The sequence below is a fragment of the Chiroxiphia lanceolata genome, chromosome 22 (genome assembly GCF_009829145.1).
Source record: "Chiroxiphia lanceolata isolate bChiLan1 chromosome 22, bChiLan1.pri, whole genome shotgun sequence".
Classification (NCBI taxonomy): Eukaryota; Metazoa; Chordata; class Aves; order Passeriformes; family Pipridae; genus Chiroxiphia; species Chiroxiphia lanceolata.
In genome coordinates, this window is record NC_045658.1 from 3,098,089 (window position 1) to 3,118,936 (window position 20,848).

The window sequence follows — 20,848 nt, forward strand, 5'->3', positions numbered from 1 at the left end:
ATATAAAAATAACAGTGAATGCCAAGAAGCTGCATAAACCATTTCTCTCTGCAAAACCATTCTCTCAAGTCAGTCCCAGAAATACATTTGAGGAAGGAATTTCTGTTTCAGAAAATTCAAGGCAAAATAAAACATCAGTTTTATTGGGTTTAGGCAAGGAAAGTAAGATCAGCCCATAAAGTTCAAACCAATCATACTATGTAATGTATTTTGTTTCGGTACAATTTAAAAACTCCAAAATGTTTTTTGGTTTATCTCCCAACGAACTCAGAAAAGCAGAGGCAAGCACAATTTGCAAACACTTTAAGGCTTTAACATTATCTAGCTTGTTAATGAATAAAATCTCATTTTAACATGTTTTTTTTCACACTCTGTAGCTACACACATTGCACTGAAAATAAATAGGATTTTTTTAATTTTAACTAAATTATTCAGGAACTCAAGTTTAAGGCACTAGAAACTTAAGTGTCACGTTTCAAACATTTGGAAATCACCATATTTGTGTCACTCCACTCAACCAGGCCCTTCACAGGCCAGTTCCTCCCCTGGCACTCAAGAGTTGAGTTACAGTGGTGGTGACTCAGCTGAGGTGGCAGGACTGCCATGGCTGTCCCTACTCATCCTGGGCACATCCCTTCAGCCAGCCCCAGGTGGGACAGCTCTCAGGAGCAGCTGCAAGAGGCAAAACAGAGAAGTGAACCCACACACTGGGCTGCACAAACTCCCACATGCGCGCACCGGTCACCGCGCGACTGTGGAAACTGGGCAAAATCTGCTCCAAGGTTAATTTTTTTATCCAAACGGCTTCGTCTGTGAGTTGTTCCCACGTGCTGTGCCCACCCCTTCCCCCGGGCAGACAGGTCTGTGGGTCACAGTGTTGAGGTTAAAGCAGCCTGGCCTAACCCGGGAGCTGCTCTCCGGCGTCCCCCCCTGCTCTGCTTCCTCCGAGGGGAGGCACTGCTGGACCTGGCACGTGCCAAGGGGGGCAGGGGCTCCTCAGTTCCTCTTGACACTCTGGGCAGCGAGCCCTGGAAGCCAAATGAAGAGGGTATTAATCAAAGAGTGCCACAGTGACTTCTCTTTGATGAACTCTGGTGAGCTGAACAGGCTTTTTGCCCCTTGTTTTTTTGTCCCTTTTTTGGCCCTGTGCACGCTGGTTGAGAAGAAGGAAGATGTTTCCCAGTGGTGATAAATTTTTGTTTGTTCAGCTCTTGATAATCATCAAACCCTTTAGAGGTGGGACAGCAATTTCCATCTGTGCAACTCCCAGCATCTCCAGGGACTCTGGTGCTTACCAGGTGAGGATGGGGAGAAGGCCTCTCTTCCAGGGAAGCTCTCAGATCCAAAGTGCTGAGCCTGGGGTTGCTTGGAGGGATGATGTTTTCCCAGCCAGCCAGGCAGTGCTGTGAAAAGAGATGGAAATGCTCTACCCTTTTGTATCTATTGTGGCCTAAACATAGTTCTAAATAATAATTTCTGCACGGGGAAGCTTTAGCAATTGTTAAAATAATTAATTTTTGAGGAGTTTTATATGACTAACAGGAAAATGATGAAATCTCTAATGAAGCAAAACTGTCCCTCTCCTCTTCCACCTTTCACTGGTTGGTTACTTCTAAGCTGATCTCCTGCTTTGTGAACTCAAGCACCCGACCTCTCTGAACCTGTCTCAACTGACTCATCCAGTTCCCTAAACCTCAAAACTAAGTTTCCTCCCACCTCTTCCCTGGAAATCTTTAGGCCAGGGTCAGATTAGCAATACTGCCTAGCACTGGTTACTGGCTGGAATACAGGACCAGCTCTACAGTAACAGTTTGAAATCCACCCCTTGCCACTACTGGTTACACTGTGTATGCTTCATGGATGCTCTCCTTCCAGACTCCCTGACACCTGTGGAAGGAAACAGGCACTCTTAGGTGTGGATCACCATGTTGAGTCAGTCAAATCTGCCCCAGAAGGACAAAGCTCCACGTGGTACTTTCTTTGGTGCAGTGTAAAGCACTGGAAATATGTCACACACTCTACTCCACTTCCACAAAGGCACTCACTCAGAACACACCAGTGGGTTTTCTGCCTCAGTGACACAGGTCAGAAATTTTAGTGGAAACCCTGCCAGGGCAATGAGTCACAGATTTTCTTTCCCTCTTAAAGCAGTGCCCAGCCTGGGCTGTGCCACCAGCAAGAACAGCAACTCACCGAGGGTAAGGCCAGATCGTCTGCTGGCTCAAAGCTCCTCCTGCGATGGGCTTTGTACTTGTGGGCAGGCAAAAGGGTATTCCTGGGAATGCTGACCCTGCAACCACACAAGGGAAGTAAGTGCCTGCACCTCTGACAAGGCAGAGGAAATCTGCCTTCCCCACTCAGAATCCAAGGGTCTAATCCCAAAGTGAACCAAGCAAAACAGTTTTGGATCGGGGCATTAGACAGTCCACGTTCAGATTCTGAACCAAATTTGGTTTAAACAGGTATTTCTCATTGACTTCAAAACTGTTTGTGCTCATGGAAAAGATCAGTGAGGGATTTTTAAGCAAGCTGTATCTCTGCCTTGAGAACAGCAACCTTCTACAGAGCTGTTGTGATGCTGTTTTCTCCTTCACCTGATCAGCTTTTTCTTCCCTATTGTTTCCTTGAGTTCTGCATGTTACAAGGCAGTAACTCCTATTTACCTGACATGGGCTGGCTCTTCCAGTGTCCCTGGGGGCTGGTGGGCACGTGGGATCTTACACACAGGGCAGGCAGATTCTGGATCCACAGGGACAGGGAACAGGCGCCGGTTTAACCGGTAACAGTAAAAACCTGCACAGAACAACAAACCACCAAACTTCACATTCCTTGTTTGTCAGAAGGTTCCTCAAACCAGCCAACAAAGCTGTGTTCTACCACAGTGCCACACCTGCATTCTATAAGAAGAGCTGCCTTTCCTGAAATATCTTTTACATTTCCTGTTCCCAAGTAAGTTCCTAAAAAGCAAAACCAAAACTTCAACCTCAACCTAAAAACAGAACATTAGCCAGCTACGAGAAACCCTGACAGATTAACATGACAGTGATTGAGAGAAGACTCAAGTGCCTTTGGAGTAGGAAGTTGAATCTGGTTGAAGAGCTGGAGCTGAAAATAACATTCTTCCTTGTCTTGCCTGATGTGCTGCTTTCTCAGGATGACAAAGACCGCACAGTTGTTTTTTCACAGAAATTGGAGTAGGAAGAAATGTGATCTTACACTTATGGGAACTGGCTATCAAATCTGGTTCTTGTTCAGGAACTGTGCAATCCAGAGCCTTGGGCCTAAAGAAACACACAGAGAGATCAGCTGGTGACAGAGGGGAGGGTCCTCTGAGCAGCCCTGCCTTTTCCAAGCACACATTTATGCCTGGGAGGTAAATAAAGGCCCTCAAAGCCACCCTTACAATGTCCCACTCCAATCAGACCATGGCTCTCATTACTGCATTGCTGCTCCAGCCCTTCCCCATCCCCACTTACTCCAGGTCCTGTTCATCAATACAAGCTTCTCTGTTGGCCTGTCGGAACTGCTGCAGCTCAGCAAAGTACTGCTCTGATTTTTCTGTTACTGAAGACTTTGTATCAAGGAGCCCTGAGAAGGCCAAGGAGAGAGGAAAGTTCAAGGGTTTATCAAATTTTGGAAAGCACCAAAGCCAGCCTCACAAAAAACAGTCAGAACAAAATTATGGTAATGAGAAGAGCAGGCCATGATGTCAAACCACAGATTAACTGTGTGGTTTGGCTTCCTTATTTCATTCCAGTTATTTGGTATCCTCCCTGACCCCACGAGGCTTTGCCATGTGCTGCCTGGATTCCCATACCACTGCCACTTCCCATTCCAGGGAAGCACAGGTCATGTCTGGACAGGAAACAGCCTCTGACAGAGCTGCAGCCCCTCTGCTGAGACTTTCTGCACGGACTCAAGGACAGCAGTCCCACCAAACCTCAACTTAAAGGGGTCATAAAGTGTGTTTTAACTCTTCACACCACCCCATCCTGCTGAGAGCTTTGCTTCAGGGTTAGGATTCACCTGCAATCCAGTCATAGCCCAGGAAAGGACGGGCAGACCAGCTGCCCACTGGTGTGGCATCTTCTTCAGGCTCAGGCTGAAAAGTCACATGATGAGCTTTCTTCTGGGAAGAAAACAATTCATAAAGACTTCTTAGTCATTCAGCAGGACAGTCAAAGGTACAGCTGAGGAAACAACTGGCAACTGCTCAAATGGGACAGCTGTGACTTAGTTTGAGGCTGGATTCTATCTGTGCCTCTACCAGTGACTAGCTCAACAGCCCTTTGCTTTCTCAATAAATAAAACAGAAAGAGGGGATTTGCCAAGGTATAAGGCAGGATTTTTCAGAGCTTTAAACAAAATGCTGAGGCCCCTCAATGCACACCCCCAAAGATTAGGCAACCTGTGCTGCCCTGGAGGATGATCAGGGGCAGAGCCTGCCCTTCACACCCGGGGGAACAAACTCTGGAGCAGCAGCACTGCCCCTGGCTGTTCTCCCTCAGCACATGGATCACATGCAAACACAGGGAGTCTCACAGTCAAGTGTGACAGTTTTCTGGTCTTCAGTTCACCGGCTGAGGAAAGCAGGGCCTGAACAAACTGCCAACAGCCCCTGACTGCTACACCCAGGAACAGTTCCAGCCCCAGCTTCCCATTTACACAGTGGGAACAGGGCAAGTCATGTTCTCCTGGCCCTTCTTCCCCACCCTTCTGTTGACTCGGGAAAATAAGCAAAGCACTGGTTTGACATTTACCTTCAACTCTTTGGCCCGGGATGTCACCAGCACTGATTTAGGCATCGTGGGCTCTCTGCTGACCACGTGCTGCTCACTGGGCTCTTCATTTTGCACTCTGCTCAGTGATGGGTCTGGATGATTCTTCTCATGGAAACCACGGAGCAGAGCAGACTGTTTTCTGTTCTCTCCAAGTCCCAGGAGGAAGGATTCCTTCTCTGGACTTCCTCGAGCATGGCCATCCCCATCCACTCTGGGGGCTTCTCTGCCACATGGAATGATTGCAGACACTGGAACAACACTCTCCTCTTTCCCAGGATAGCTGGAATCCAAACCTGCTGCTTCCTGTGCCTTTGCTTGTTGTTGCTGTAGCTCTCTGTCCCTGCTGCTGTGTTTCAGAGGTGAACTGAGGGCTGCTCTGGCTGTGCGTGCTCTGGGTTCCACAGACACCACCACTCCAGGGTCAGCTGTGGCCTTCACAGCATCCACCTGATTCTCCTTCTGGAAGGACAGAGACCCTCACAACACATGGCATCAGTCACATTACAAATACCTTTCATTAGGACATTTCACTCACTAAGAGAAAAATTAACCTCTCGTCTGCTCACCCCGTTAAATTCCTGAGGGATAAAAAGAAAAATCCTAATGTTGATTCGTGAGACCTTTTTATTTGGAGAAGAAAGAGATCCACTTCCAGCTAAATGCAGCTTTTCCCAATCTGAGGAACCATGAAACTTTCAGCCCTTGTGCTTAGAAGAAACAAAAGGATTTCCTTCCACAATGTTCATTCCTATTTTAGATGAAGAAACTTGCATGTCTTGGGCAGGAACTGAATTATTTGCAAGGAGAACAGATTGAGACCACAGGATAAACAATAACCAAAGGGCAGCTACTTTTCTAGCAGACTCCCTATTCCACATTCCAGTTTCTACCAGCTCCTCCATGTCCATATGACTCCTTTCCCACACCACAGGCAGAGCTGCTGTCCCACAAGGCCAATTGCTTCCCAGAATTTCTAGCACAGACACCACACATACCCCTCTCCTGGGCCAGGGGACAGATCCCTCAGCAGCTCTGTGGTGAAGAACAGATGCTGGAAGGAGTGGCTTGCTGGGAACTCTTCTCCTGATCTCCTCCTGCTTTGTTGTGAGCCTTTGTAGAAGGTCCTGGTTGGCCTGACGCAGCCTCTTCAGCAGCTCTAAGTCCATCCTAGACAACCCTTTTCCTGTAAAGCCAGAGGAAGGGGGAACCACACAAATGGAAGAATTAAGTGAAGAAGCAGACACGGGAGAAACCACCTTCAGGGGATTTTTCCTAAAACCCACTTACAGCTGTTGAAATGTTGGAGTGTTGATCCCTTCTCCTGAGAAATCAGCCAAACTCCTTATGCTAAGAACCAGCACCACCTCAAGCTTCTCTCCCCTCGGATGGACCATCAAGTATTTTGCTCTTAGAAACTGGGAGCTGACTGAACAGAGACAAGAAACTCTGACAGAGGAAACAGCACACATGAAAAAGTCACATCAAAAAGCTAAATAAGACACATTTGGTTCAGAGGCTGTCAATTAGGATATTCTTATGCAATTCTGCTTTAATGTTCTTTTGAACATTGAAATTTGTATTTTGATACACCCAGGATGTTCATAAGTCCAAGATATGACTAATCAACATGAATGCATTTGCTACATCCAAAAGAAATACTGAGTCAAAACTGTCCTCCATATCCCCCAGGCAGGGAGGCTCCAAAAGGCTCAGTTATGACTCAGGACAAGGTCTTGGGCAATTCCAATCCCATAAATTAATTACCTTAAGTCCCACAAGGGGGTGAAAAGGAGTTAATAGATAAACAAATAAAGTCTAGTTTGATTGGAAAGCTGTTCCACTGTTCAACGTCTTCACAACATCACAAGCTCCTCTAAATTTGCAAAAAACGGATTTTTAAATAAAGCAGAAGCAAACCCTAAACCCAAACTCTCACATTGCTTTTGACCAGACTGATAAATTATGTTCTCAATAAAACTACATGGTTTTCTAGCACATTTCGTTCTGAAGGATCCCTAAACTGTTCTCCAAAGCTCATCTGATTTGTTTTTGTGTTTGCTCCCTTGGCAACCGGACACGGGGAATCAAATGTGGTACAAGGGCACTAGGAGGAGCGGAGAGCAGCACTAACAAACTACAACATATCTTCTTGCTACAGGAAATAAGTGAGAGGTGCGGTACGGGACAGAAAACAGAAATATCGCTGTTAAGGCACTAAATTTGAGAAAACTTGACAAGAACCAGTGGTTCTCGCAGCCTCCACAGGACAAAGCTGACAGCTCTGATGAGCACCCTCTCACCACTGCTCACCAGAGAGCAAACACTCCGAAAACAACATCGGTCAAGGGACTTTCTGGAAGGGTTTTACCAGATGAGGTCCACTCTTGGCACAGCCTACAAGAAGCTCAAGTTTATGAAAAACCTGCTCCAGCCTGAATCCTCTGTGAGGAGGAGCTTCGCCTCCCGCAGTTAAAGATCAGCGACTGTCTCGGGCGCCGAGAACGAGCTTCCTGCGCGGAAGTTGTCCGGCCCCGCGGGCTGTTCCGGGGCAGGGGCCCTGGTTCGGCTCCCCCGCACCCACAAGGGAGGGGAGGGAGCCCCGAGCATTGCGAAATTCCCCTCCCTCTTCCAGAGGCCGGGCTGGCAGCGGCGAACCCTCCCTCCTCCGCCGGCCCCTCCCTCGCAGCGCGGGGACTCGCCCGTCCCGCCCGTTCCGAGCCGGTCCCGCCGCGCTCCCCGTCCCACCTGCGCCGTCCCCGCCGCTCCGGGGGCTCCCCCGCCGGTCCGGTCCCGCTGCAGCCGCCGGGATTCCCCGCTCCGGGCCCGCCCCGGGCTCTCCCGGCATGCGCGGGGCCGGCACCGCCCGCCCGGGCCCGCAGGGGAGGCCGCCCCTCGTCACTAACGCGTGAGAACCGAGGGCGCTGAGCGATACATTCCCTGGCCGTTGCTTCCTCCGGTATCCTCAAGAAATCGTTGATTCAATACCGACGGTTTTAGTGCGACTAAAACTTTCAGTATCGTCGGTGTGAGGATGACACGCAGGTGCCGCCGAGGGCTCAGGGGAGACCTCATGGCTCTCTACAACTCCCCGGCGGGAAGGAGGAGCCAGGCGGGCATCGGGCTCTTCTCCCAGGCCACCAGCAGCAGGACGAGAGGGCACGGCCTTAAGCTGCACCAGGGGAGCTTTAGGTTGGACATCAGGAAGAAATTCTTTCCAGAGACAGTGATCAGACACTGGAATGGGCTGCCCAGGGAGGTGGGGGAGTCACCGTCCCTGGAGGTGTTTAAGGAGAGACTGGATGTGGCATCAGTGCCATGGTCTAGTAGGCAAAGTGGTGTTGGGTCAAAGGTTGGGATTGATGATCTCAGAGGTGTTTCCCAACCTCGTTGATTCTGTGATTCTGTGAAAGGCAGTGGAAGGATTGTAGGAAAGTTTATTTCCAAAGTCGAGAACACTGGACTTAGGAGAACATTAATCCTAATGGCACTTCAAACACCCTTCTCAGGGCTTTTACAATTTCTGCCCCCCCTCCCCGTGGGGGGCCTTTGTCATGTGTGCAGGACTTATCTTTTTCTCATGCCAGGGAGTCTTTCTCTGGAATGCAAGAGGAGAAAACATCTGTCTCTGGGGAAAGATGCCTCTTCTAGGCAGGAAAGCTTTCTTAAGCAAGATGAGCTCTAATCTCCTCCCCATAATTCTTCAAGAAGGGTTTTCTAACCTTACAATCAGTCTCCTTGTTAACTTTCAAAGTAAGGGCACAGAAGGTGGTCACTGGTGGCAAACATGCACCTCAGTACCACATGGAACACACCTGAAATAGATGTACTTACACTGGAAGACTTTGTGTCACAACACTCAGGACACGTCAGGAGAACTGTTTTTTTCCAATTCATTTTTATTTTGGTTTCCATTGTTTACAGCACTGTTACAGGACTAATTCATGCAAATTTATCACCTTAAATACAGCAGAGAATAAACTCGCTGGTAAGAGTATTTTGAAGAGCTCCATCAACGTAACGCAACAGGAAAAGTAGCAGCAATAAGATAAAAGTGCATTTAGCTGACCTTCTTTAATGGGAGTTTGGGGGAGACTGTTTTTGGAATTACCTGTTTTACAGATTAGTTTAGCCTTCCTTATTAAAATCAGAAGAGAACAGCCTCCTCCTGATAGTGTTCATTCCTCCACCACTCTGAATTAAAGAAGTGCAGCTGTAATGTGTTTCAGAGGAATCCAGCTCATAGGCCTGTCTGTTAAAAGTTTGATTCTCTATCATTCAGGCTTCTAGGGACAAGGGTTACACACATATTAAAAATTCTTCTCTCCCCTGTCAGCAGTTTTGCTTCTGAAAAACTCCAAGTGGTTCTTTCCCCCCCGTTCTGCAGGTTGTGTCAGCTCTGCAGTGAGAACACACCACCCAAAGCTGAGCGGCACCAGAGGCACACACAGCACCAAGACTCCAGGTTCCAAGAACCCATCAATCTCTTCTTCCTTTACAGATAAGACACTGGCTTAAAGATAAGCTCATTTATCAGATTTCCCCTCAAGGCCCGCTGAAGAGATGCTGACAGGTCTTCAAAAAAAAGCAAGGTCAGCATTTCAAGTAGTCACGAGCTGCTGAGCAATAGTACATCACCCTCTGCCTCAACCTGGCACTGACAATTTCCTGGTGTATGAGGGATGTGCTTAATGCTTTAACTCAGCAGAAGAGTACAGAGCTTATAACTGTGTATGTGATAGCCTGAGAGACCAGAGATCCAAATTAATTCAAATAATACCTCCAGCAGAGTAAGGGATGATCCACTTACTCCAGTGTACTTCACCACATGCCCAGAGCACAGACTTCCAGAGGCAAGGACTCAGATTTCTTTCTTGCTCGTTCTCAGATCTGATCCAAGCCATATTTATGTCCTGATGGCTACCTGAGAAACCCAGCCAAGGCCAATGAAGCCTTCTGATAAAAACAGCTTTTCAGTTTGAGCTGGAGTCAAGGCTGTCTACTGGAAGGGAGAGGTTTGTTTTCTTTCTGCATTCTGGACACGTGAGAGTCTCACCACCAGCTCCAACACAATCAAGATACTTCAAGTCTTACTGCAAATCTCAGAACAGCCTTACCTAAGATGTACTTACTGACATTTCACTATTTTTACTCCCTCAAGTATCAGGCAGCTTCTTTCTGGAACTTCCATGACACAAGAAACAGGGGACTTGTCACAGGCACACCTGAGCAGGAATGAGAAATCCTAAGGCCATTTTCAAGGGAAAAGTCTCATTGTCAGTAAGAACACCCCACTGCTCAGTAGTTCTAAATGCAGTCCATATTCTATGTGTGTGATGCTGAACAGATTTAGGTTGTCACTAACCCTAGAACTACAGAATCTGATTCTGGATTCCTCAGGCATTTTGTGGGCAACAGAAAGGTTATACCCAACACATGGCAAAATACTGACCCACAAAGAGGAAAAGAAACTTTCCAAACAACAGAGGAAACATATCCTACTACTCCTAAAATCAGTGAGAATTTCTTCTCTATCAATTTCAACAGGAAGAGACTCAAATCCTTACAATTCCCAAATCTTATATTCCAAATTCATAACTGCTTCAAGGCAAAACTCAAAAATTAATTTCATCTCTTTGCAAATAAAGACTGCCTTGGGGAAAAAAAAAAAAAAGTTGCATTAACCCATTCTTGCCCTGGCATGAACTACAAGGGCCACAACTCCCCCCACCCCCAAGGAGCTGTACCTGCCAGCTTGTTCTCATACTTTTAACAGAAGAGAAACATCATCAAATCCTACTGCTGCCCGGACTGAGACATCCTGTGGGAACTCTGCACGAAGCAAAATCTCTTACAGCGTGTAATCCACGTGCTGTTCTTGTGGCCAGAAGAGTGGTAATGGAATTCCAAAGGCCTGCTTCCAGAAACACAGCTGTGCATTTCCAAAGAAAACCCACATTCATTGCCTTAGCTCGTAAGGCAGTTCATTACATTCTGTCAACTGGCTTTTCCTTCCTAGTTTTCTTCCTCAACAAGCTGCCAAATTATCAGCACTACCTCCTTCACAGGAACTAGTTCTGTCTTTGCAAACTACTTGTCCGTGACAGGAAATGGGCCAGACTGTTATTAAAGAGCTCTTAAGAGGAAGAAACTAACTCCAAAGCCACTAAGCTTACCAAAGCAAAATCTTAATCCCTCTTTCTCTGGAAGAGGGCTGGGTTTTGTTCAGAGGTTTAAGCATACTGACAGCAATAAACCTGTCTATGAAGGGACATTGGGATTCTGTGTCAGGTTCTAGAATAACAGAATATTAACCCAGGAGACAGGCCTGTGTGGGCTATAAATGCATTGTGAAACCACCACCACATCTGTGTGCATGGGACCTGTGTTTAGACAAACAGCTGCTTGTCACTCACACCCCCACCTGGGGCTTGGAACTCAAAAGCTCTGTCTTTATGTAGTAAAACAAATGACTCCATAAAGAGGTGTCAGAGTAACTTTTTAACCTGATAAACATTTTTCTTGTTTGCTTCAAATTTGTTTAAAGCAAAATGAAGTGCAGTAAAAGCCCCCTGTAAATGTATGAAGCACACATTCCTCCTGAAGTAGCCTGGTCTCACAGGAAGGAAAAAGAAGAGTTATTAACAGCTAGTGTTTAGAGGTGGGACACAGAACGGGGAAGCAGAATCCTATTGTTCACACAGCAACTGGAAACATAGCAATAGGCTCTTGCTCATTCCCTTTGGGGAATTCCATCACCCACCACGTTCTCTGCAGTAATTAAGAGAGCACTGAAGGGAAACTTTTTTTTCTGTCCTTCCCACACTATCTGCTTTGCTGCAGGTACTGATGTGTGAACATGTTGAGTTCGCTGTCCAGCCAACCCGCTTTGTTCCTGCAAGGACAGAAAGTCTTTGTTAGGGGAAGGAAACAGCTCTTAAGCCAGTCAGAAAGAAGTGCCACTAAAATGAGTACCCAGCAAGGCATGGAGTGCCAGAGATCCACTCCAAAATGCTGTTGCCATTCCTCAGGTCAGGAGTGCTTGCCTGCTAACAGTGCCTAGGCTTTGAGATTCAAACTGAGATCTCGGACACAACTTCACATCAATCTTACTGTGTAAGTAAGGAATGTTTGAAAAAGTCCTCCTGACAGCCTTTGCAGCGTAAAGAAATCAGCACACAATTGTGCACAAAGGTGAGGGTGAGACTTATTTGCATGATTTTGTAACAGCTGAAGGAGTCTGAGGAGTAGAGGACTGTATGTTTTGATAAATGGAAAGGAACTGTAATTCCAAACAAATCGAAAAGAGGAAGGAAAAGATATTTTGTGAGACAGAAGCTTTAAATGACTGTCCATGGGAAAGTACCAAGAGAGAGAGAACACGAGTTGGTAGGGAAAGGTCTGCACATCAAACACTATGACAAAGACAGAGTGAACTCAAAACTACAGCTCATCTGAACATCACAGGAAAAACAGTCATATGGAATAATCAAATCTCACCTGAGCAGTTTTGCTTTGCTCTGCAGTGAATCCAGAACTTCGATTTTTTTATTCATGGCAGAAATTTCCTGCTCAAGGTTCTCCCGTGTGACATCCACTTGCTGACACAAATGAGCAAACGTTCCAGCAAGCTCCCTAGGAAACAAGAAGAGTTGGGTGTGACAGAAAGTAAGATCAAGCAGCAAAGTCAAGGACTAAATCCCTTTGATGTGTAGTGCTGATGGTATCATGGCTCAGATCTTCATCCTACCGCCTCTGCACAAGAATATGTCAGGGCATCTTGATTTGAGACACAGAAATACATTAAGCTCAATGCTTAACAGCAGCCAACCACTACAGGTTTAAAAAAAAGAGCAGTATTATTTTAAAACACGTGTCATCCCACATTTTTTAATGTGGAATTCAGAATGAAGACTTGTTTTAACGAGGAACAGCATAAAAAAACCCCAAATAACTTAAGGTTTTATCTGAATATAGGCAACTCACTGTTGGACTTGGTGGCTGCAATTGGAGCCTGTGTAGCTGACAATGAGCTGCAGTTTCTCCCCAGCATACTCCACAAACTGCCTCTTGAAAGCTCTCTCCTTTGCTTTTGTGGTCCAGGTGAGGCGCTCATAGACATAAAGGAGCCCATAAAGGCCAAAAGAGAGAGCAATCAGTCTCCAACCCACGGCCTTCCAGACCTAAAAAAGCACAAGGAAAAACAAATTACACAATCATCATCTCAGCTTGATGCTGACTCCTAACAGTGGTGCACAGAGCATTGCAAAATCAGCTCAATATCTATACTCCAATGCAAGAGCAAAGGAGAAAGTATTTCCCTATCTGTGAATAGCAATTATCTACAGGATTCAGCAGTGCAAGTGCTGTTCAAGTCAGTGCTCCAACTTCAGTTATATAAATGCTGCCCAGATGGCCAACATACCACACCACCAACCACGATGATCCCCATGGAAGTCCGGGAAGTTAAGGAGGCCAGGCCAGTCACCATGGACACCATGAGCTCTTCCTGGGTCATAGAGCCCTGAGGCAAAGGAGGCAGGCTGGGATTTGCTGGTGTTAAAGGGCGTTGAACCTAATTGCAAAAGCAGGGACAAAACAAAACCAAAGGGCAGATAAGAGAAGGCAAGCCACTGTTCTTCTCCCCACCCCAAACAACCTCAGCAGCCACTGAAATAACAAAAGTCACATCTACCCCAATACTCAACAGGGTATCTTACCTGGTCATTATAGCCCATCAAGGCCCGACGACCATTCTTTGGTCCCAAAAACCTGTTCACCAGCATCGTCCATCCAAGAGAGAAATGGAATTCTATGTCCTCTTGGAAGTCAGCACAAAGCTTGTCACAGTTCAGATCATAGCTGAGCATGAAGCACTGTCGGGGAATTAACATGTCGATCTGACCCCGCAGGGAGACTGGGAGGAGGGGTTTTAAACCATCTGCACAGACAGAAAAGAAAAACATGGGGAAAAAGGGCTGTTGAGTTCACAAGAATTAACTGGACTTGTATTCTGCAATCAGGGTGGTTATGGTTTCCTCCATCCTTCACAGTTTCCTTAGTATGTTAAATTTCATAAGCCAAGCATGTTGCTAGTGTTGAATTACTATTCAATTCTTGGTTCTTCAGAACAACTCAGAAGGAAATCTTTCCATGGACCCTCCAAAATCCTTACAGGTAGCTGGTGAAGCTTACAGATTAGCAACACCTTGAGAAACAGAATCTGAAAGCAGTTATAAGTCTTTAGGCAGCATACTCCCATGAAATCCCATATTGAGACAGGCACCTAGTTACAAGTCATTCCTGTTTCATTAGGATTTGACCTGAGAATCAAATTTCCAAAGCCAAGATTCCTCTCTGCCATGAGGATTATGCTGACTGTACCTATTCAATAGCAAATCACTGCACCAGTTCAGGCCCAGAACTAGTCCTCTACACAACAGTATTAATCAAGATGGAAACTAAGATGATACCAGCCGACATCAGCCATCAGATTAACAAGGAACCCAGAACTCCCTACCCACTTATTTTCCATGGCAATTCAAGGAAAGAGAAAGGGGAATATTGCCAGTGGAACTGACCTATCATTTCTTGCTGCATTGTCTGCAGGGAGGCTGTGATTGCATTGGAGCAACGCTCTGACATGTTACGGCCCAGGCCTTCCTCGATGTGCTTATGCAGCTCCTGACAAAGAAAGGGTTATTAAGATTAGAATAAACATAGGTAAGATGCAGGCTGCAGGTGCTAGAGCTTGCTAGTTAAGAAAACCCTCCCAGAACAGGAGCACATGTTCTGTGTGCCCACTGTTCTAATATTAATTTCATCCTTCCCTCCATTTTTCAGTGAAGAGGAAAAGGCAAGTCAGAAAAATCTCATGTGCACTCTTTAGTCTAGGAAAAGTTCTGTTCAATCTAGACAATGTGATACATCATATGTGTATCAATTTATCACTGAGATTATTAGAAAACTAAAGCCTTAGCTCATATCCTAGTTGGAAGGATGTTGACCATCCGAGTGAGCTGGCATAATTACTGACTCAGAGCTAAAAAAGGCCTCTTAAGTTGCTTAAGCAACTGGTAAGAAGCAAACATCACTTACAGTCTTGTACACTTTAAGAACCACTTGAGATGGATGGAAGTCTGCCTGGTATTCATCTACCAACACTGAGAGCCGTCTGATTTCTTCTGCCATGGCGTTTGACACCTAGAGAGACAGCACAGGGCAGAAAACAGAGCTGCTGAAAGCATTTCTTCTCTTCCCATCTGTAACTCCCACATTTTTAGTACTTCAAAGCATTGTCAGCACTGTGTATTCTCCCCACCATGCTGTTTCAGACAATCTAGTTTTCCACAGCCACTCCTCCTTACCTGCCTCTCCACTTCTTCTGTGATCTGTTTGATTTTCCTCTTGTAGTCTTGAGTCAGGAGCTCCAGCTGTTTGTCAATAAAACCTAAACGATCCTGTCGTTCCTCTCGCATTTCCAGACAGTAAACTCTGGTGAAAAAACAACCCTGTCCATCAAAGTGTCAGAGAAATGCATTTTTGATCTATAAATATATTTGAATTTCAGCACTAAGACAGATTCTCCCACCCAATAACAAAACATGTCAGTATCTGCAATACATTATACAGCACAGGACAAAAGGTCCTCTTACCAACACTTTCCCAGTTCACCAGTACATGTCCTTCCCACTCCCAAACAGCTACGTTCTGCTTTGCATTTCAAATGCTCATGGTTCCCTTAAATGACTCCCAGAATACTTTAGTTATGGGAGCACCAAGCCTCAGCTCTCCTCACCGTTGTTCCTGGGCAGCAACATGCACAGAGTCCATGATGAGCCGAACATCCTCTGCAATCTGCTTCGCTCTCACCGTGTGCTGCTCGAATTTTGTTTTTACTGCTGACTGGGAGATACATTCCTGCAGACAAAAGGCAGCCCAAGATTAGCAGCACACTAACACAACTTCTCCCCATGTGATCTGTTTCCAAGGTGTGTCCCCACCATCCCCAGTCTTTTAGATCTAACCAGCACAACATAATGCTCACCTCAAACCTTCTCTCGAAGTTCTGAAACTCAAGCATTCTTACTTGAAATCCATCTGCCAATGCTCCACCTGAGAGAAGGAAAGCACAGAACAACCACTTCAGTTTTGCAAGAGCAGTCAGGTGTTGGACATCAAGAAATGCTCCTGCTTTAACACTGAAGCCAATGCAAAAGTGCTGCTAAGTCGCCTCTTCGATTGCTCTATTATTAATTTGGCCCCAATTTTATTCATTCTTTGGAACAAGTTAACGCAAAGTTTCTGCTAGCTTTCCTTACCTCCCTCTGGCATCCCTTGAGCCTTCTGAATCCTGGCATTCAGCACTTCCTTTGCAGACACAAAGAAAATGCGATCCCCTGCCTGGGCTCGATCCACCACCCCCAGCTCATCCACCAGGAAGCTGGTACAGCGCTCCATGTGCTGCCGGCGCACCTGAGGGCGGAACGGGACAAACAACACAGCCAGTTAAACCTACTTCATCCACCCCCTAAAGGTTAGGCCAAGCACCCACATGCCCTCTGCTGGTCTAAGCTGCCAACATAAAAGAGCAAGGAAAAAAACCTTTTCTGTTTTATGGAATTTTCCAGAGGTTGTCTAAGTGATTTAACTTCAAAAGGCCCCTGTGAGAGTCGTGCTCAGAAGCTTCAAGAGTCATGTCCTGATCATTAGTCTGTGCTCCCCCTAGTCTCCACACTGAGGGGATAAAGATCCAAACTGGAAAACAATCACACACAACACTGATTGTACCTGCAAAGACCAGAGTCGAAAGACTCCATAATATCCATGAAAAGAGAAGAAGTTTAAACACATCACAAACCTCTTCCATGTATTCTGGTTCAGAGGCAGATGCATCCCAGCGGTTATTTAAAATAAATATATTGGGCCGAGACAGACGTTCATTCACCTTGTGAAAGAACTGCTTCTCCTAAGGAAAATGAAACAAAAAACCTCTTCAGATTAATTTGTCAAGTATTTTTAACCCTTAGCCAAATTCCCTGAAGTGGACTTGCACATACAGTTTGCATCAACGTTGATTCAGAATTTGCCACCAGGACAAACACGTCGGCATCGAGACAGAATTTGTCAATCCAGCTGTCCAGCTCCGTGGTTACATCAATGCCAGGGCTAGCAACAAAGAGAAATGAGACATTACTGTGCTGTGGAAACAGCAAAAACAGAATTACAAAAAGTTAGTAAGAGATGTGTTTCAGCTTTTCAGGGCGTTGATTTCCCATGTCTGAGCTACACTGTCCTGAGGTGACAAGAGTACAGATTCAGAGGAAGTACTGACAAGAAAATCTGACTGCCAAGTGCAGCAAAGAACTTTGGTCACTGTCACAGATTAGAACAAGGTCAATCCCTTTGGTGTTTGTTAAATAGATATTTGAAAACATTTCCGTAATTAGTCTGTGATAAGCAGGAAAGGAAAGAAAACTATTTCTCACCTGTCCATCAGCACCAGGTCGTCCTTTAAGAGAGAACATTTGGAATTGGGCCACATTACACTGACCAGGCTGCCAGCATTCAGATGTTCATCCTGATGAAGGGCATGAGCCAGCTGGTTTACTGTCTATGAAAAGATGGAAATAACATTTCCTGTGTGCCAAGACCCACTAACACAATTCTTTCCCCTTCAGAGCTGTGCACTGACAATTTAAGATAAAACCCAACTCCAAATTACTTTCTCCCAGGGAGGTTTTCCATATAAAACCTTTTTGAGTGTCCCAGTCAAAAGACAACAACTAATGAGAGTTTATGAGAGATTTTTCTTTCAGGAAAAGCTACTGAGGAATTATCAGGAAGTCTGTGATTCTGTCAGTCACACAGAGCTCAGAACTTCCTGAGTCATTGCTCCCTGCTGTCACTGACAAATACAACATATCATCTTTTTCATAAAATGAACAAGTTCCATCCTGTGACTTGCTTCATTTCTCCCTTCCTACATCTAAAAAGACTCATTCTTCATCTCTATTCCTTTAAGGATTAAAATCCTTAACTGTGAAATTTGTTCACAGCACTTTAATTTTCTTGTTCCTTCCCTTTTCTGCCATGTCTGAAGAGCCTTTATGCTTAAGGAAATTGTACCTTAACACTCTTCTTTTCCTCTGAGCCTTCAGTCAGCAGGAAAGCATCATGTCCATCTGTCCCTTCTACACGCAGGAAGCAATTAGTGGTGTGCCCAATTCCTGAAGGAAGGACTTTGTCCCACAGCATGGCATTTATCACAGTGCTCTTCCCATTGCTTGTCCTGCAGTCAGATTAAGAATGTTGCAGCAGGGTTCCGAGAGCCAGATTTTACAGAAAGCAAGTTCTCTAAAGCCAAGCTGGACCAGAGCCATTAACAACTCAGGTGCCAGAGGCAACCTGCAAAAAGACTTTGCTAGTCTCTTATTGTAAGAGTTCCTCAAATTGAAGAATTACATGATACAATATTTCTTTCCAATTTACAAAGCACTAGTGCAAGGGACATGCACGTTACAAGCAGAAGCTAAAGCACCAGTGTTTCTATAAATATTCTCTACTGGCTGCAATCCTCAAATGCTTCACTGAGTGGGGAGTGTAAGCACGTGACTCACCTCCCAAAAAAAGCAACTTTCATATGTCGTCTTGCCAACACTTCACTAATACCACTGACTTTTGACAGGTAGCCTTTGACTTCCAGTACCTGCTCTTCTGTGGTGACAGGATCAAGCTCTCCATTCTTGTGTGTTTCTAAAATCAAAACAGATCATGTCTCTGAATTCCAGGAGCCATCTGGGTCAGTTCTGGATGCCACCCCTCCCTGTGATGGTAACACACAGAACTGAACATTTATCTGTCCCACAGCCTGCGTGGGTGATCTCGACACAGGCAATGACACCCTGAGGCAATTCTGCAACAGCTTTTATCAGCTGGTCCCTTTTGTGTATCTAAAAACCATCCCTGTCCTTGGAACTGCCTTAAACAGAACAGCCCACACTGCAAACACTCCAGCACCCTTAAAGAAAAAAATCTGTCTGTGCCTTAAGCTGTTAAAGCCAATTACTGGCATATGTTACATGTCACTAACAGTGATGTGTCCAGCCAAGAACACTGAAAGGATTATAGACAAAAAAAACCCTAAAGGGGTTGTGTAATTAATTAAAAATCTCCCAAACAACATAAAAATCATACATAGCTCCCTAACTAGCTCAGTTTCCTAACATGCATGAAATTCTCATCTTCAAAAAATGAAGCTGAACACTTGAACAAATTCAACAAAATAATTTTCTGTTTTTCTTATAAACATGAATACATAAACAGACACACATGTATAAATAAGCACAGGTCTAGCAGCGCTGTTTAACTGAATGAGGAGGTTTGGTGTGTCTGTTTTGGAGAACTGTTTGCGGGCAAAGCACTGTCACACACTCGTAGTTCCAGAACTGAGCTTACCTTCCAGGAACGAGGAGCTCTCATTGATGTAAGCAGCCAGCTGTTCAAAGATACCATTGATTTTCTTCTTTGCAGTGACAAAATGTTTAAGTGGAGAAGCATTTACCTCAGCCATGTGTCTTTTATCCTTCTTCACTGCAACTATTGAGTTGGAACGAGTGAACAACAGGGACATTGCGCTGCAGGGAAAAATCCAGGAAAGAACAGTGTCACCAAGTGCCAACAGCTATCCAAGGGTGTGTAGTGATAGAATAAGGGGAAATGGCTTCACACTGCCAGAGGGCAGGGTTAGATGGGATATTGGGAGGAAATTCTTCCTTGTGAGGGTGGGGAGGCCCTGGCAGAGGTTGCCCAGAGAAGCTGTGGACACTCCCTGTGCCTGGGAGCGTCCAAGGCCAGGTTGGATGGAGCTTGCAGCAACCTGGTCTAGTGGAAGGTGTCCCTGCCCATGGCAGGGAGGTAGAACTGGATAATCTTTAAGGTCCCTTCTAATCCAAACCATTCTATGATCATGATTCCATGATCCAACTAAGCATCCTAACATGAACTAGATAAATACACATTTTAAAAACAATCTTCTTTTTTCCATAACGAAGTTGTTCCACTTTATACACATGAAAACTACCCATATATCAGAAATTAAATAAACCTGCCTTTCCCTCTCCCTTCCAATAAACAGCCCCACAGCGATCACTCCTCCCCATCCTCCACTTACTTTCAGGATGAGTTACGTTTTCACCAGTCATGCATGGCCAGCTCAAGGCCCTCTTGAAGACAAAACGGCAGCAGTTTCCCTGCCTTCTCCCTCTCCCTGGCCGGACTCCGTCCCCTCCCCTCCGTCCCGCAGCTCCTTCAGCGACGCCGAGTCCAGCCAGTCTCAGTCCCTGCGGCAGAGGGGCCGGGGATGAGGGACAGGAGCCCCGTGAGGGGCCGGGCTCTGCCCCCCACGCCATCCTCATGTGCAGGGGATGCTCGGGGCTCTGACCCCCTGCCATCCCAGTGTGCCTAAGGGATGCTCGGGGCTCTGCCCCACTGCCGTCCCCATGCCCGGGGGATGCTCGGGGCTCTGCCCCCGCGGCACCTCCATACCCGCGGGATGCTCCGGGCTCTGTCCCCCCGCCATCCCGGTGCCCAGGAGATGCTCTGGGCAGACGCTCTGGGCAGACGCCCCGGCCTGACACCGCCGTCTCCCCCTCAGCCCTCACGGGGCGGGAAGCGCCTCCCTCGCGCCCCCTCAGGACCCTTTCCCGGCGGGTCCCCACCCTCACCGCTGCCGCCCCTGTCTCTGCCTTTGTTCCCGTCCGTGCCGCCCGGGAGGCGACCTCCCCCCGAAGCACTGTGGCGGCCTGGAGCGGCTCTCCCCCGCGCCCTGGGCCGGGCACCGCCCGGGGCTCACCTTCACCGCCGCTCCCTCGCGGCCGCCATGTTCCCCCGCGCCGCCGTCACCGGGCGGGTCAGCGGCGCGCGCCGGGCGCGGGGCACGCCGGGAGCTGTAGTTCGGGGCCCTCATGGCGGAGGCGGCCCCGGTCACACCCCCGCCCTCCACCTCAGGAACCGAACCGAACCCGCTGACACGGGAAAGGGTTTTTAATGCGAGTTTCCCCCCGTACAGC

The 20,848-nt window shown here is 46.7% G+C and overlaps 2 protein-coding genes across 7 annotated transcripts; both read right to left on the reverse strand.

The window, feature by feature from the left end:
• Window positions 1-115: 115 nt before the first annotated feature.
• On the reverse strand, window positions 116-7,584 carry MIIP (migration and invasion inhibitory protein). Of its 6 annotated transcripts, none has more exons than XM_032709172.1 (11): window positions 7,527-7,584; window positions 6,069-6,207; window positions 5,777-5,964; window positions 4,761-5,240; window positions 4,027-4,129; window positions 3,477-3,588; window positions 3,217-3,281; window positions 2,664-2,793; window positions 2,194-2,290; window positions 1,296-1,403; window positions 116-1,028 (listed from the first exon to the last, which is right to left on the reverse strand). In XM_032709172.1, exons 3-11 carry the CDS (start codon window positions 5,945-5,947, stop codon window positions 870-872), a joined length of 1,425 nt encoding a protein of 474 aa, XP_032565063.1. In that variant the 5' UTR covers window positions 5,948-5,964; window positions 6,069-6,207; window positions 7,527-7,584; the 3' UTR covers window positions 116-869. The 6 variants fall into 6 exon arrangements, with proteins under 6 accessions (XP_032565063.1, XP_032565064.1, XP_032565066.1 ...); XM_032709173.1 differs by having other exon boundaries at window positions 6,069-6,227; window positions 7,527-7,561; XM_032709175.1 differs by lacking the exon at window positions 7,527-7,584 and adding an exon at window positions 7,092-7,356 and having other exon boundaries at window positions 4,027-4,126.
• Window positions 7,585-8,657: 1,073 nt separating this feature from the next.
• MFN2 (mitofusin 2) lies at window positions 8,658-20,712 on the reverse strand. Its single transcript, XM_032708928.1, has 19 exons — window positions 20,632-20,712; window positions 19,951-20,119; window positions 19,236-19,414; window positions 18,398-18,533; window positions 17,907-18,069; window positions 17,267-17,391; window positions 16,838-16,946; window positions 16,639-16,746; window positions 16,100-16,253; window positions 15,826-15,893; window positions 15,577-15,698; window positions 15,146-15,272; window positions 14,877-14,981; window positions 14,360-14,462; window positions 13,499-13,719; window positions 13,204-13,353; window positions 12,765-12,961; window positions 12,279-12,413; window positions 8,658-11,673 (listed from the first exon to the last, which is right to left on the reverse strand). Exons 3-19 carry the CDS (start codon window positions 19,408-19,410, stop codon window positions 11,604-11,606), a joined length of 2,268 nt encoding a protein of 755 aa, XP_032564819.1. The 5' UTR covers window positions 19,411-19,414; window positions 19,951-20,119; window positions 20,632-20,712; the 3' UTR covers window positions 8,658-11,603.
• Window positions 20,713-20,848: the final 136 nt, after the last annotated feature.

Bases quoted from the DNA above. Each gene is read 5' to 3' on its own strand.
- MIIP (XM_032709172.1), bottom strand. From the start codon at position 5,947: ATGGACTTAGAGCTGCTGAAGAGGCTGCGTCAGGCCAACCAGGACCTT. The intron at 3,282-3,476 runs GTAAGTGGGGAT...GTGTTTCTTTAG, and splicing joins ATTGATGAACAGGACCTGGA to GCCCAAGGCTCTGGATTGCA. The intron at 2,794-3,216 runs GTAAGATCACAT...TGTTCTGTGCAG, and splicing joins GATAGCCAGTTCCCATAAGT to GTTTTTACTGTTACCGGTTA.
- MFN2 (XM_032708928.1), bottom strand. From the start codon at position 19,410: ATGTCCCTGTTGTTCACTCGTTCCAACTCAATAGTTGCAGTGAAGAAG. The intron at 14,982-15,145 runs GTAAGGAGGAGT...CTGTCTCTCTAG, and splicing joins CAGAAGAAGTGGAGAGGCAG to GTGTCAAACGCCATGGCAGA. The intron at 13,354-13,498 runs GTAAGATACCCT...TTTTGCAATTAG, and splicing joins TGATGGGCTATAATGACCAG to GTTCAACGCCCTTTAACACC.